The following is a 16850-nucleotide window of genomic DNA, read 5'->3' as shown; positions in this document are numbered from 1 at the left end:
TAGGATCATTGAGACCCCACGAGGTGAGATCTTGCATGGAGCCCCAGTCCGAGGGAGATTGACAGTCATGTTTAGCTTCTTCCATTTTCTAATGATTGCTCCAACAGTGGACCTTTTTCACCAAGCTGCTTGGCAATTTCCCCGTAGCCCTTTCCAGCCTTGTGGAGGTGTACAATTTTGTCTCTAGTGTCTTTGGACAGCTCTTTGGTCTTGGCCATGTTAGTAGTTTGATTCTTACTGATTGTATGGGGTGGACAGGTGTCTTTATGCAACTAACAACCTCAAACAGGTGCATCTAATTTAGGATAATAAATGGAGTGGAGGTGGAAATTTTAAAGGCAGACTAACAGGTCTTTGAGGGTCAGAATTCTAGCTGATAGACAGGTGTTCAAATACTTATTTGCAGCTATATCATACAAATAAATAGTTAAAAAATCATACATTGTGATTTCTGGATTTTTTTTTTTAGATTATGTCTCTCACAGTGGACATGCACCTACGATGACAATTTCAGACCCCTCCATGATTTCTAAGTGGGAGAACTTGCAAAATAGCAGGGGTTCAAATACTTATTTTCCTCACTGTAAATATGATAAAACTAAATGGTGTTTTATTAACAAGGTTCAGGAGGATCACGTTCAGATAATGACACAAGTGGAGAGCACTCAGCTAATCAACAATAAGAGGTGTTTATATATATACACAGCAGTATTCCTCTGTTCATTGACAGTTCATCAGCAACCCTCCACCATCCCTTCTCCACACTTTTAGTTATAAACCACTTACATACACGGGGGGTACTCTGGGTTCGGGCCAAATTCCGAGCTCAAAGCCCTCCACCCGGACAGCACGCCAAATACGCATTTAAATTTACTCTCCATAAATGATATGTAAGTGTGAACTCGTGAAAGACTCTTCGGAGATATGAAGGATGCAACACTTCTCTATAGGTACTCAAGATTAACATGAGATTGGCAGAAACTGTGTGTGTTATGTACCCTTTAAAGAGCATTTTCATATTTGAGTGTATCTTTGGTATATAAGTTTAGCATTACTAAAACATTACTTTAAAAGCCAGGTTTTATAGTAGGTTGCCATATTGCTTACCTGCGGTGATGGAGGCCAAACGGACAAAGTCATAGCCTTTCTGCACTGCTTCATATGGATAGTTCTCTACCAGGTTAAGCCCTGCAAGAACAAACAGCTTGTTTCAGAAATGAAATCGTGTATATATATAATGTTTTACACAGAACAATATATTTTATGAGACCATGTGGAGTCCAGCAATAATGTTTACACCAAAAACAGGCATAATTAAGTTTTTTTTTTTTCTCCCTAACCCAGTGTGACGTGATGGCAGATGTTGTTACAGTAGATCTATCCCACAATTTACCACTACACCACAGCTTTGACAGCCATTCAAAAGTTGCTGTGTATTCTAACAAAACTAAAACTTTCTAAAACCAATATGTAAACTTGAAATACTTCATTATATCAAAGTAAATGTTTCATCGGTGCCTGATTTTTAAAGCGCTCTTAAAAGTGTGAAATAGGCTTATATTTTTAGCATCTACATACCAGTGAGATTTCACTGTGGGCTAGACGTGGCAAGAAATGCATCAAGAAACCAAGCAACCGACAAAATGTCTTGTTGCGGTTGGTTAGGGCATCAACTTCGATTAAATTCAAAGAGATTTTATCGCTTGGCACTTTATTGTGTTGTGCCTGGAACATTGTGTTTCATGTACATTTTTCCTCCTGTCGTTGACATCTTTAAGAATTCAACATGTAAATGACTGTTTTTTGACTGGATAACAGCTGTATACCAGAGTAATTCACACTTCATCAGGGCAGGTCAAGTTACTGATGCAGAAAATGTGTTGTTAGGCAGTCATATGTCATATGTTAATTAGTTCATGCTTGTGATGTCTGTACCATGACAAGTTCTGAGTTATATGTTTTTGTAGCTTTGTTTGAATAAACAGCTGGGGATAGAGTTAGGTTATATCCTATTACTAAAACAGTAACGTCTCGGTTACGTATGTAACCCTCGTTCCCTGAAGGAGGGAACGGAGACGTACGTCGGAACTGACCGACGAATTGGGATCTGTTTCAGAGACCAATCTACTTCGAGTGTATTAAAAACGAGCCAATGGACATTGGCATGCGGTGCACGCATTCCACGCGCCGCCCCGCATTGCGGGTATAAATACGGAAGTGGAAGTACCGCATATTGTTTTCAACTGAGGAGCCGAGAAGAGTGGCTCGGGCCTTCAGCTGAAGCACAGCACCTGGCGACGGGACGTACGTCTCCGTTCCCTCCTTCAGGGAACGAGGGTTACATACGTAACCGAGACGTTCCCTTTCAGTCGGTCACGTTCGACGTACGTCGGAACTGACCGACGAATTGGGATCCCTACCAAAACGCCAGGGATGCTGGCCCTTCCAGCGCCCTGCCTGAGCTCGCTGGACCACTCCGCGTGACTATTGGATAACGCTGGGAAAGCGTGCCCGTCTCGGGAGATGGTACGCTGCGGAGCCACATCCTTCAATGGAAGGAGAGGTGGAAATACGCATCAGGACTAACCTAACCTAGGGTAGTGCAACTATGGAAAATCTCTGGGGTGGACCCAACCTGATCCCAGGGGGGGAAGAACACATCCCAGAGATGACAGAGCGGGCTCTGTCGAGGGAAAGACACGGGGCTAACCGAGCAGGGTAGCAGATACCGTGGAGAATACACATATGGGGTAGCCGTGAGGGGACCGCAACATATGGAACCCAGCCCACACACACGTTCCACAAGCATACGGGTGCAGGCCTGGCGCCAGACGGCCGCAACGTCTGGCACCGCAGGGGTGACGGAGGAACTCACAGGGTTAGCCGTTTCCGGGGAACACAACTGGAGCAAGAATAGACGCACGTATCCGGCCCGGAGGCGGGAGTGGCGTTGCAAGCCAACACTAGAACGGGTACTTAGCGCTACTGGCCCTGGGGGGCGAGGATGCGGGAAGATACCGGCTCTACACGGAGGCTATAAAATCTAGCGAACGTGTTAGGTGTCCCCCAGCCCGCAGCTCTACAAATGTCTGTCAGCGAGGCACCTTGAGCCAGCGCCCAGGATGAAGCAACACTCCTTGTTGAGTGTGCTCGCACCCCGAACGGGCAAGGTACGTCTTGGGACTGGTAAGCCAAGACAATGGCATCCACTATCCAGTGGGCCAACCTCTGCTTGGAGACAGCCTTTCCCTTCTGCTGACCTCCGTAACAGACGAAGAGCTGCTGTGAGGATCTGAAGCTTTGAGTCCGGTCAACGTAAGCGCGAAGAGCGCGGACGGGACATAACAAAGCTAGGGCTGGGTCTGCCTCCTCCGAAGGCAGCGCTTGCAGGTTCACTACCTGGTCCCGGAAGGGAGTGGTAGGAACCTTGGGCACATATCCAGGCCAGGGTCTCAGGACAACGTGAGAGTTGGCCGGCCCGAATTCTAGGCACGATTCGTCGACCGAAAGCGCATGCAGGTCCCCCACCCTCTTGATTGAGGCCAATGCGGTCAGGAGGACTGTCTTCATGGACAGGATTTTTTGCTCGACTGACTACAAAGGCTCAAATGGAGGACCCTGGAGTGCTCTAAGCACCAGGGCTAAGTCCCAAGAGGGTAACGAGGTAGAACGAGGAGGATTTAGTCTCCTCGCACCTCTGAGGAACCTGACGATTAAGTCGTGCTTACCAACGGATTTACCGTCTACTGCATCGTGATACGCCGCTATTGCAGCGACGTACACTTTGAGAGTGGAGGGTGACAGCCGCCGCTCCAACCCATCCTGCAGGAAGGAAAGCACAACATTAATCGAACACTTCCGGGGGTCTTCCTGGCGGGAAGAGCACCAAACGACGAACAGATTCCACTTCAGAGCATAGAGGCGCCTCGTAGAGGGGGCTCTAGCTGAAGCGATGGTATCTACCACAGCTTGTGGTAGGCCATCTAGAACCTCCGCGTCCCGTCCAGGGACCAGACATGGAGTTTCCAGAGGTCTGGACGTGGGTGCCATAGAGTGCCCCGTCCCTGAGAAAGAAGGTCCTTCCTCAGGGGAATCGGCCAGGGAGGGGCTGTCGCGAGGAGTGTAAGTTCGGGGAACCAGGTCCGGTTGGGCCAATAGGGCGCAACTAACAAGACCTGCTCCTCGTCCTCCCTGACCTTGCACAGAGTCTGTGCAAGAAGGCTCACTGGGGGAAACGCATATTTGCGTAGGTCCCGGGGCCAGCTGTGCGCCAGTGCTTCTATGCCTAAGGTACCTCCGGTCAGGGAGTAGTACCACTGGCAATGGGTCGACTCCGGGGAAGCGAACAGGTCTACCTGTGCAACCCCGAAGTGGTCCCATATCAGCTGGACGCTCCGGGGGTGGAGTCGCCATTCGCCCGGAGGTGTCGACTGACGAGAGAGCTCGTCGGCTGTCTGGTTCAGCGCACCTGGGATGTGAATAGCACGAAGTGACCTCACAAACTTCTGACTCCACAGGAGGAGATGGTGGGCGAGCCGGAGCATGCAACGGGAGCGTAGACCACCCTGTCGGTTGATGTACGCAACGGCCGCAGTGCTGTCCGAACGGACCAGTACGTGTTTGCCCTGGAGCGGTATCTTGAACCGGGCCAGGGCAAGCCGTACCGCCAGAAGTTCTAGGCAATTGATATGCCAACGCAGTTGGGGTCCCGTCCACAGACCCGAAACCACGTGCCCGTTGTACGTGGCCCCCCAACCCGTGGATGAGGCATCCGTGAAGACCACAGCATGCCTCGACACCTGTTCTAAGGACATACCGGCCCGGAGAAACGAGGGGTCTGACCACGGGTTGAAGGTTTGGCGACAGTAAGGAGTCACTGGGACCCGGTACTGACCGCTGTGCCACGCCCATCTCGGGACTCGGTCGTGTAACCAGCGTTGAAGCGGCCTCATATGAAGCAATCCGAGCGGCGTTACCGCGGCTGCGGATGCCATATGCCCCAGGAGCCTCTGAAAAAGTTTCAGTGGGGCCGCTGTCCTGCCATTGAACGTATTCAAGCAGTTCAACACTGACCGGACGCGCTCTGGAGTGAGGCGCGCTGTCCGGCTGACCGAATCCAGCTCCATACCGAGATAAGAGATCCTCTGCGCGGGGCAGAGTTTGCTCTTCTCTCGGTTGACCCGAAGTCCCAACAGGCTGAGGTGACTGAGCACCATGTCCCTGTGTTCGCACAACTGCTCTCGAGACTGGGCGAGTATGAGCCAGTCGTCGAGATAGTTGAGTAAGCGAACGCCGCGTTCTCTGAGCGGAACAATGGCTGCCTCGACAACCTTCGTGAAGACGCAAGGCGACAGGGACAGCCCGAAGGGCAAGACTTTGTACTGATATGCCCTCCCCTCGAACGCAAAGCGCAGGAACGGTCTGTGTCGAGGAAGGATAGAGACATGAAAGTACGCGTCCTTCAGGTCGATCGCTGCGAACCAATCTCGGGGACGGATGCATTGGAAAATGCGTTTCTGCGTTAACATTTTGAACGGAAGCTTGTGCAGGGCCCGATTCAGAATGCGCAGGTCCAAGATTGGATTTAACCCACCCCCTTTCTTGGGTACAATGAAGTAGGGGCTGTAGAACCCCGACCTCATATCGGCAGGAGGAACCGGCTCGACCGCGCCCTTCGCCAGCAGGACATCGATCTCGGACCGCAAGATATGGGCATCGCTGCTCCACACGGAGGTGAAGAGGATGCCCCTGTACTTGGGAGGCCAGCGTGCGAATTGAATCGCATAGCCGAGTCTGATGGTACGGATGAGCCAGCGAGACGGCCTGGGGAGACCTAGCCAGGCCCCCAGAGACCGAACTAGCAGGATCAACGGCACCACAGACGTACCCGGGGTGAGGCAGCGAGGTGGAGTATTCAGACCCGACTCGGGAGGCCCGGAGGCGGCCCGGAGTGGGGCAGAGAGTGGGTGAGAAGGCCCGGGGGCGTCCTCGGTGCCCAATCTGCTGCCGCCTGGCGAGGGGTGAGAGGGGAGGAAAGGAGTGGCAAGGCCCGGGGGCGTCGCACACTGCCAACCTGTCCCTCTCTGGGCTCAGGGAGGGAAGAACTGCTCTGAGAATGTGGACTCCGGGGAGCCAGCGGCAGGACCGAAACCAAAAAAATATTCTCCCCCCGGTCCTCCTCCGGGGGAGGGAGGGGTGAGGACACCGTCTCCCCGAGCAATTCCTCTCTCGCTGGGCTGCCCGTTTCAGGGTTGCTTGCCCTTGTGCTTGCTAGCAGGCTCGCGGGACCCTGGACGGGTTGGGCACCTCCCTTGCGCCCGGCCACCTGCTGCCTGGGTGGAGGCGGACGCAGGGTGGTGCCCTCGGCGACAAGCAGATGGAGGTGCTGCGGCCGACGACTGGGTGTAGGCAGCAGCTGGTCGTCGGGGCAGGTTTTTTTTTTTTTTTTTTTTTTATTATTATTTTATATGGAGTCGACCCATTTTTTCTTTTTTTGCCACCTTCGTCTGCTTCTGGGCCACCAAGAACTGCTGGGCGAAGTTCTCGTTGGCGTCGCCGAAGAGGCCAGCCTGACAGACAGGGGTGATGAGGAACCGAACTTCGTCGGGCTCACGCATATCTGCCAGGTTTAGCCCCAGCTTCCTGGACCACTGGTGTGGACATCGCCTGACCCAGGGAGCGTGCAGTGACTTTCGTCACTCCGGAGAGCGAGGTCCATCAACGCACGCAGTTCCTGCATAACCCCTGGGTCGGGACTACCCTCATGCATGCAGGACAGAGGGCAGTGAGAGAGGGAAAAACTTATACAGGTTATGGCCCTTTTGGTGTTCCATATTTTGACACCAAATAGTTCCATGCTGTTAAATTTTTCCAATGCATATCCGGGCAGCCACCCCGGAAAGCATTGCTGACAACTCTGAATCTGATTCAGCATGAGCACACACCATTATAGTGGGAAACTCAGCATTATCATTTCCAGCGCATAACAGCCCTCTCTCCGATGCAGCAATTGACATCTGTCCTCCGCCAGAGCGCCAAATGAAACGCTAGATCCCCTTTTTTTTTTTTTTTTTTTAAAGGACCAGCAATCCCATCTGTAAGCTACCAGTAGGCATGTGAGACAATGAGCGTGGCCGTCAGACTTGACGGCACACGGTGCGCTGAACAATCCAGCCCCTATGAAAGAGCAAGGTGAACAACGCGCCGACGTGGTCATGTTCTCGTGAGAGAACATGAACCACCCACAAACAAAGTCTCAGCACGCTCGTGATGCGATAGAGGAGTGGGGGCCCGAAGAGATGTACTCGGCGGGGAAGCCCCACTGTAATCCTTAGGTCACCAGCGCTTATTAGCCAAAGTAATCCTTTTCTGGAGCCCCAGAAAAGAAACTAGATCGGGGAATAAGTGAAGGGACTCAACCCCGTTTGAGGTTTCATAGTCTCGACCGTGCATCAGAGCGCCGAGTGACGCGCTGGGTTGCCGTGACAACCCCCGCTATCAGCCGGCGCGAGACGGCACACGGCGCGCTGAACGCTCAGCCTTTACGAGAAAGGTGAGACGAACAACGCGCCGACGTGACCATGCTCTCCTGAGAGAGCATGGATCACCCACGAAAGCAATCTCACATGTTTATATGCGAGAGAGATCGTGGCCGTCAAATGAGGACAGGAAACAACCGCATCCAGAAACACACGGTTTGAATGACATCTTGAAAAAGACGCAGGGTCAAACCGTGTTGCTCTTTTAGTGACAGAGAGAAGAGAAAACCGCTCCGAACGTGCCGAGGCACACAGGGGAATAGCCGCGGCTTACAGCGGTTTAAAGGTGCAAGCCCGCTGTAAGCACTCAGAGGGAAACGCCCAGCGAACCAACAGTTTCACTTCTGGTCGCGACCACCGCTGTACAGCACCGTCACACCGACACAGGAACAGGTAAGCTGATCTTCTCTCGTAATGTCTTGAAACTCGTTCGTAGAACACACTCTTCGCAGGAAGCATGAAAGCTCGGCTCCGAAGTTGAAAGCAATATGCGGTACTTCCACTTCCGTATTTATACCCGCAATGCGGGGCGGCGCGTGGAATGCGTGCACCGCATGCCAATGTCCATTGGCTCGTTTTTAATACACTCGAAGTAGATTGGTCTCTGAAACAGATCCCAATTCGTCGGTCAGTTCCGACGTACGTCGAACGTGACCGACTGAAAGGGAACAACTTTTACATTGTTTCAAAAGATTTCTATTTCAAATAAATGCTGTTATTTTTAACTTTCCATTCATCAAAGAATTGTGAAAAAAGTGTATGATGTATAACTGTATATAAAGATATTAAGCAGCACAACTTTTTTCAACACTGATAATAATTAGAAATATTTCTTGAGCATCACATATGAGAATGATTTCTGAAGGATTAGAATGATTTCTAAAGGACACTAAAGACTTGAGTAATGATGCTGAAAATTCAGCTTTGATCACAGGAATTAATTACTTTTTAAAATATATTATAATAGAAAGCAGTTATTTGAAATTGTAATAGTATTTCACAATATTTCTGTTTTTACTGCATTTTTAATCAAATAAACCTTAGTGAGAATAAGTGTAACATAGATATCCACTGGAGGCGAGTTGAAGATGAACCCAAATGAAGTTTGTTAAATCCAAAACGTGAACAGAAATTCAACACAGACTTGGCTTGGCTTGGCTTGGCTTGGCTTGGCTTGGCATGAACAAGAAACATGGATCTCACCAACAATAGTACAGGAATAATACTTGACAAGAGACAATGGAAACATGAAGGCTATATATACAGGACTATTGGGATCACATGACAAAAACAACCAATGAGAGCAAGACACATGAAACAAGGGAACCAATCAGAATATCACACATAACTAAACCAACCAACAGGAACATAACACATGAGACTAGAGAAGCACATGACATGATCAAAAGATGGGAAGGGAATCACCTGACAAGCAGTGGCGCCACCAGGGGGCCACCCCATGGCCAGTATAAATTTTAGTAGCATCAGTCATGCATTTCATCCCTAATGCACAGCCAGGCAGGCAAGCCGCTCTAGACCTTCGATCACACCCTATGGATCACACACAGCCCCCCCCGCCCCTCCCCGATGCCGCTGTTGCGCGCTCAGACAGCAGCAGTACAGGTCAGCGCGTGCCCGTCAGTCAACAATTTCAAAAGAAGTAAGAAGACGAAGAAGACTACCGTAAATAAGTCAAAAAATATTCTTTAGTAAAAGAAGACGGGGAATTATGTGTCGTGACGTGCTTTTTAAGTGCCAAATGGTTACAGTATACTGTTACAGTAGCTTTTTGATGTGTCTTTGACACGTTTTGACAAGAGTTAACGTTACCTAGCATGTTATGTCAATTTTCAGACAATGAAGAGAAAGTCCACAGACATCTCTTCTTATTTTAAGAAGAAAAGTACAGAAGGAGGAGTGAAAGAGATGGCAGGGGAGCAAGAGAGGCTTAGTAATAGTGAGGATAAGGAGGAGGATGCTTTTATTTGTATCTGCCAGTATCTGCTTTTCCCCAGTAACTGTTTTGTTTGCAATAAATGTACACCTTATGCCAAATATAATTGCAAAATAAAACAGAATTGTTGTGCAACTCAAAATGTTAACTGTACTGTTATTAGTCTATGCACATTATATAATTAGTAACATTAAATATAACACAATAAACCAAAGTATATCAGTAGGAGTTTCCTTAAGTCTTTCTGATAGTTTTCTACAGGCCAGTTTACTACACCAGTAGAATACAATTCTGAAATTATGGTTTCTAGTTTTGGTGTGCCACCCCAAGATTTTAAGTGGCCCCATCTGGCCACCCCTATGAAAAATTTCTGGAGGCGCCACTGCTGACAAGACCAGGAACATGAAACATGACTGTGAAATTACAAAATAAAAGACATGAAAACATAAACGTGACACAAAACCCGAAACCAGTTGTGACAATAAGAGACTTCTTTTTCTTCTTTGTATTTAGTACTGTCCTGAATAAGATATTTTACATAAAAGATGTTTACATATATTACATAACCCACCCCCCCACCCCCCCCCCGGGCTCTTAATGCATCGTGTTTCCTTCTGGATCATCAACAACCACCACAAAACAAAAAAACAGCCGTGGATCATCCAGGGAACGACACAGTATTAAGAATCAAGGGTTCATAAACTTTTGAACGGGCCATTTTAATAAATTCATCTATTTTGTTGTATTGTGGACTATATGTAAACATCTTTTATGTAAAATATCTTATTCAGGACAGTACTGAATCAAAAATAATATATATTTAGTATGATCTCTCTTATTTTGTTAAAATTATGGGGTTCACATAACTTTTGCCACTTGTATACAAATTGAAACTGATATAGTGACTTTATATTAAAGACAATTAAATATGAAGAAAGACATTGTTGTGTTACTCGCCATGCATTCCAGATTGGTGGAGACTCCAATATATGCTGAGACAGTTTTTCTCTCTCTTCATGCCTCGTCTGCAATGGCAGCCGTGCAGAGGGCTGGACAACAGGGCAGAGACGGCATTTGCACACTGACTGCGGGCCCCAGGGCCGAGTTTCATGCTGCCGTTACCGGCAACGCATTGGCGAAGGGTCCGAAGGCGCGGGCTGCAGGTCTCATCACTGGAACAGGTGTCTCCCGCTATAAGACAGTCTCTCCCCGCAGAAAGCAGTACCTGCAACGCTAAAGGACACAGGATTTTTATAAAATTTACCATCAACGTTTTGCCAGGTTTAAGGTACAACGGGGCTAAACACACACCTTAAGAAAAATGAGCTTTTCATTATTCCCATAGTGTATGATTGCAGGAAAAAAATATATGTTTGTACTGAACATTGATAGAGCAACAGATTTTGTGTGCAAATAAATCATAAAAGTGGTTCATTTTGTTTAAAAATCTTATAAATGTATGAGGTGGCGAGGGGGGACATTTTACCCTCCACACACATACAGGGTAAAATCAGCATGGGACAAAAGACACACAGTATTGATGCAAATACGTTAGCTAAAATAATGTTTTTAATAATGTCTCAGTTAATACTTGTTCAAAAAAATCAAAGAATAATGATTTTTGTTCAATAAATATAGTCATTAAAATATGTTAATATAAAAATATATTTTAAAAATACAGAAACAAAATTATTTTAAAAAGTAAAGATTCTGAAACCATTGAATGAGATCCCATAATAATTGAATATACATTTACAGTAGCAACAATAAATGATATTTTATTATATGATATGATTAATATAATATTTTTAAATATGATGGTTCCAATATAAATATGGGTAATATCTCTAAGGTGGACACCCAACTTAATATGTGATATTTACCTTTTTAATCTAACCATGTCATTTCAACAAATGGAAAAGTCAGCAGCTGTTTATTATCATGTTTATTATTGTGTCTTTTGCCCCAACAGCAGAGGTGCCTTTTACCCCAAATATCATACTTTTACACATTTTTCCGTTATTAAAAAATTCTTGCTTTAATTACCTTGAACAAAACTGAAAAACAGGGCATTAACAAGACCTTTGTCTCAAAATATGTTCAATAATTTTAGCGATTCTCATTTGCTACTTAAATTAAAAAAAAATATATATATCAAATTTTAGATCAAATTAGCGCATAATCAACTTTGCGTTGTTGCCCGCAAAGATCAGACACATTTCCATGTGCATCTTGAAAATCCATCTTGCATCTTGTTTTGGAAAGTGCTGAGGCAAGTTTTGCATCTAGTAGTTTAGAGGAAAATAAAATCAAAGGAGCCTTTAGCCCCGTATACCCTACTGGAAGTGGGTGTACTTTACTGATATCATTAGGAGAGCAAACAACCAACATTGCAATATCCATCTTCTCAAGATTAAGTGGCTGGTAAGTGGTACTGCAGCATCAGAAACAGTGGCCTGGCCACCAGACAAAAACATCTCCATTTCCACACAATACGCCTATCAAATAACCATCAGGTTTCACAGGCTACCCTCAAACACCTGCACTTCATTAGATACAATCACATCCCATCTGCCGTTCAAATCACTTTTACTAACTACAGCCAGCTGATCCGGGTCTTGTCTGTTACCACTTTGTATGTTTATGTTTTTGTTTACTACTGTAAACCCTTTGTAAATCGTATTTATTTGAGTTTTGTATATTTACATGTGTATGTTGTATTTGTTAAATGAATAAACTCTCAGTAATTGAGAAGTATATCTTTCAGATATTCAGCACTAAAATAGTCCGAAAAGTTGGGAAAATGTCTAACAAATGTCTGACAAATATGTGACTTATGGGACATAAACATTAAAAATCCTGTGAATTAAAATGTTATTCAAATTTAGGAACGCATGAAAGGTATTTTAGCCAATCAAACGATATATTTTGCATGAGCAAACCACTAGCGTAGCTACGGGTGGGACCCACATTGACATGCCCATTCTGTCAGATCCAGGGAAATATATATATATTTTTTTATAATACTATTTTCTAACGTTTATCAATTCTTCAATAATTATTTTAAATGTGATTTATTTTGTCATGCATTCTAACTTTATTATAATATTAATACAAATATGCTAATTTGTCTCTTCAGTTACGCCACACCAGTAGTAATGTTACGTTCTTCTTTGCGGCAATATCTGGATTCGAATGCAAATAGCAGCGCCTTTTTTATCATTAAAAAAGGCTAAACTGCCATTTATGACACATTTATGAAAGAAAAACGTCTTGACAAAGATGACAGGACACCATAACACTTTTGTCGTTTGAAAGTGAACTGACTGATAAGTGATATTATCAACATCTTCAATTCAAAACCCAGTCAACTGTGACTTGTTTAGAACAGACATCAGCCATACTAGGAAAGCTGGGTAGGTTTTTAGTCTGGCCCGCCGTGGCATGGCTTTGCAATATTTGCATGTAATATTTGTGAGCAAGTTTATAAATGGCAGGTTGTCGATACAGGACATTATGATTTCTCTTCGTGATAGTTATCAGGACTCGGATTGGATCTCTCTCCTGCTTTGTATTTGTTTTCATTTTTTTTCACGTTGCTGCCGCACAAACTTGATTGATCGCACGGAGCTTAGTGCTTACAGTATTAGTTTCTGAGACACTAGTAGCACTAGCAGAATTTTAAAGCAAACTTGCAAACAGTCCTTCCGCGCGTCGCATTCAAACATCACAAACACAGCTCGTACGGGGGCTTGAGAAGGTATCAACATGTAGAATTTGACTATATTAAAAGACAATAGACAATAAAAGGTCCAACATATGCAGAATATTTTTATCTATTTTGCTATGTTTCAGTCGGATTTTTGGATTTTTCTTCCAAATTAAGGGGTTATGCAAATTATTCCGGCCCACCCACACTATTGGAGGCCCACCCATCATCAACTTTCTGCCTACGCCACTGGAGCAAACACATTTGCTTTTATTTTTTACATCATATATTAATTGGGAAAATCAAAAAGACTTGATATGAGGTCAGTAACACCATAAGCTTCTAATCCTGGAGATGTAACTTGGCATTGCTTAGAGAGTCAGAATGAATGCATTTACATAAAATAAAAGATGTGACACATTTCCTGAAATGACATACAGACAGATACATAAAATATACTACAGGTTGCAACACCATCTGTTAATCCGCTGATTAAATTGCATGAGAAAAGTACTCTGAACTAAATTCAAACAAAATGAGAAAATACATTATTTCAACATCTAACAGATTTATGCATGTGCAAGTGTTTTGAACTAATGACAACGTCAAAGAAGAGGTAAAATCACAACCACAATTTTGGACCATAGAGTAAATGAACAGCTCACTGTTGAAAAGCATCGTTGCGTGACTTTGACATGGCTTTTCATCCATCGGTGTGCTTGTCGCTGATAGCCTGCTGTTATTCAGCCTCAGTCGGGAATAGCAGAACCTGTGGGTTGATATTTTGTACCCAAAAAACTCAAAGGCTCTCTGACAGATGCAACCATATGCAGAGAGTTTTGTGGAGGCAGGGGAGGCAATGTATCATGACTACAGACATGAGAATAAATCAACATGACAGCGGGCAAAATGAGACTTTCTATATCTTATTGGAGCATTGTTCAACATTAGTGCCTGAGCTGGATTAGGGAGGGAATAGTCTGATAAAAAAACAACCCAGCCACTGTTTGATCAACCCAAACACAACGAGACAATTCATTATTTCAATTAAACAATCCCGTTCTCTCCTTCCACCAGGCTAGGATGCATATTAATGAGGGAAGCCACTTTCTTAACTTTAGTTCCCGATGCACGTGTAATTTAATCCTTTTCTTTGTTTATTCAAGATTTATGTTAACGACTGGAAGTTGTGGCCATGAGGGAGACGCGTTTGAACTAATTCATATGGGAGTGAAGTAAAAAGCTTGTTTGTTAAGCCCTGAACAATTGGCCCTTGAGACTGGCTTCTGTAATGTGTGATGATCATTTCTGCTCTAATGACTAGAACTGCATGCCGTGATGAATGTCATATTTTTTCCTCATTACACAAAATCTGACACTCATAAAGATCAAGTTTAGTATAGTTACACAGCACAGTATGTGTGTGTGTGTGTGTGTGTGTGTGTGTGTGTGTGTGTGTGTGTGTGTGTGTGTGTGTGTGTGTGTGTGTGTGTGTGTGTGTGTGTGTGTGTGTGTGTGTGTGTGTGTGTGTGTGTGTGCGTGTGCGTGTGCGTGTGCGTGTGCGTGTGCATGTGCATGCATGTACGGCTATGTTATTGTTCGCGGTTCATCTTCAAATTATGCAATTTGCTTGAGATCTGTAAAATCTTGTGGTGAACAGAACATTCAAGGGCCCAGTTTATGGCTGGGCTTCTCTGTCCATAATAGTGGACAAAAGTTTCCTATATTTTGACTGGATCTTTGTGGACTAACATAAACAAACTGTCAAACGCCATCAGGGGGGTATTCCAGAAAGCAGGTTATGTGCCATACCTGGAGTAAGTTTGGTGTAGGGGCATAGAATGTAAAGTAAAAGTGTAAGGGGATAGAATGTACAGTATAAAAACCATTAGCCCTATGGAATGTCCTCACTTAGATAGCAAAACAAACCTGTGTGTGTGTGTGTGTGTGTGTGTGTGTGTGTGTGTGTGTGTGTGTGTGTGTGTGTGTGTGTGTGTGTGTGTGTGTGTGTGTGTGTGTGTGTGTGTGTGCGTGCGTGCGTGCGTGCGTGCGTGCGTGCGTGCGTGCGTGCGTGCGTGCGTGCGTGCGTGCGTGCGTGCGTGCGTGCGTGCGTGCGTGCGTGCTTGTACGGCTATGTAATTGTTTACGGTTCATCTTCAAATTATGCAGTTTGCTTGAGATCTGTAAAATCTTGTGGTGAACAGAATATTCAAGGGCCCAGTTTATGGCCGGGCCTCTCTGTCCATAATAGTGGTCAATGGTTTTTTACAAAACTTTTGGTTCCAAAAACGGAGGTAACTTTCAGGGTTTGTAAGAAGCCATAGCAACTCACTCTCTGAACATAACCTGCTCCGGAGCAGCTCATGATCCAGGGTTAGTTTGCTTAAGAGGTATTCAGAAGTGTGTTATATAATATAGAGTTATATTAATATAACTAAATGTGTTATATAGTTACAGTTACAGTTATAACAATATTATATATTAATTCTAAAGCACTATTACAACAAGGTAATGTTTAAATGTAAATTCAATTCAAATATATTTATCATTTATTTTATTGTCATCTCCCACATGGATCTGCATTCAATTAATTAGCATCAAACAAACAATATAATCCTTATGCTCAGTGAATAAAGAATACTTATTAAACAAAAAGGTCGAAAAAATTATTGCACGACCACCAGATAGATAGGTTATGTAAATCGGCATTAAACAAAAGAAGAAGAAGAAGGAAGTAGAATGGCGCGCTTTTTCTTAGCGTCTGTTTCCATGGTGAATCGTCGATTCATCGCTCTGTTGAGAATGTCTTGTGTGTTAACCGGTCCGGGAACATACTCTGAGTTGTCTGAACTAACTCGGGGACTCGTTTTTGGAACCAGCATACCTTGAGTAAGCAAGGTTTGGGCTAATCAACCAAGAGTTCAGGGTATATGTGACGGTAAGTTAACCTTGCTTTCTGGAATACCCTGATAAAGATGCTAGAACAACACTCAGACAACTCTTAGAGGCAAGAAGAAGACCTCTGGTACCAAGCCGGGGAAGGACAGGACTTCACCCATCTTGAGACTAACTCCTAAGGTTTAGCCCTATGACTGCCATTAAAAATTCCTCAAGACCTCCAGATGTAGCAGGAGTGGGTGATTAAAAGAGAGATCACAATGATCCATCCAAATTAATTCATAACTATGTTTGGAAACTGATGCAAACTATCCATTTCATACTTATTCAGATAAATAGGTATTCTCAATGACAGCTATTTTTAGTGCAACATCTTACACAAATTCAGCTGTTAATATGCAAATGAATAAATCCATGACAGTTCAATCTTTTTCCATCATGTTTGGTCTCTATGTGTTTAGAATATTGCTAGAGGTATTCAAAGGTATCCTGGTGGTGGTTTGGACCCTTTAAAGACTTCTAACTGTGTGCTTTATGCAAATTAGTTCCACAAGGGAAAAAAAGGTGGGCCACAACTGTGTGCCCCCTCTGAAGCCAGCAGCCAATCACAGCATCGAAATGGAGAAGCGCAATCTCTTCCTCACTGGACAGGGATAATAGCCTGGATGCCAGCCGAACTTAGCCCCGCCCACAACATTTTTACTCGGGCAGTTCGGTCTGGAATTGATCGGTAGAGAAGTAATTATGCCCG

The 16850-nt window shown here is 44.9% G+C and overlaps 1 protein-coding gene across 1 annotated transcript in view; it reads right to left on the bottom strand.

The window, feature by feature from the left end:
* gfra4b (GDNF family receptor alpha 4b) overlaps window positions 1-16850 on the bottom strand; it is a 136846-nt gene that overhangs the window by 32313 nt on the left and 87683 nt on the right. The window contains exons 2-3 of the mRNA XM_079839837.1: window positions 10450-10725; window positions 1108-1188 (exon numbers count right to left, since the gene is read on the bottom strand). Coding sequence (XP_079695963.1) covers window positions 1108-1188; window positions 10450-10725 — 357 coding nt within the window. The remainder of the gene's footprint in view (window positions 1-1107; window positions 1189-10449; window positions 10726-16850) is intronic.

Source organism: Gobio gobio (assembly GCF_949357685.1).
Source record: "Gobio gobio genome assembly, chromosome: 16".
Lineage (NCBI taxonomy): Eukaryota > Metazoa > Chordata > Actinopteri > Cypriniformes > Gobionidae > Gobio > Gobio gobio.
This window is presented reverse-complemented; position numbering and strand designations above follow the sequence as displayed.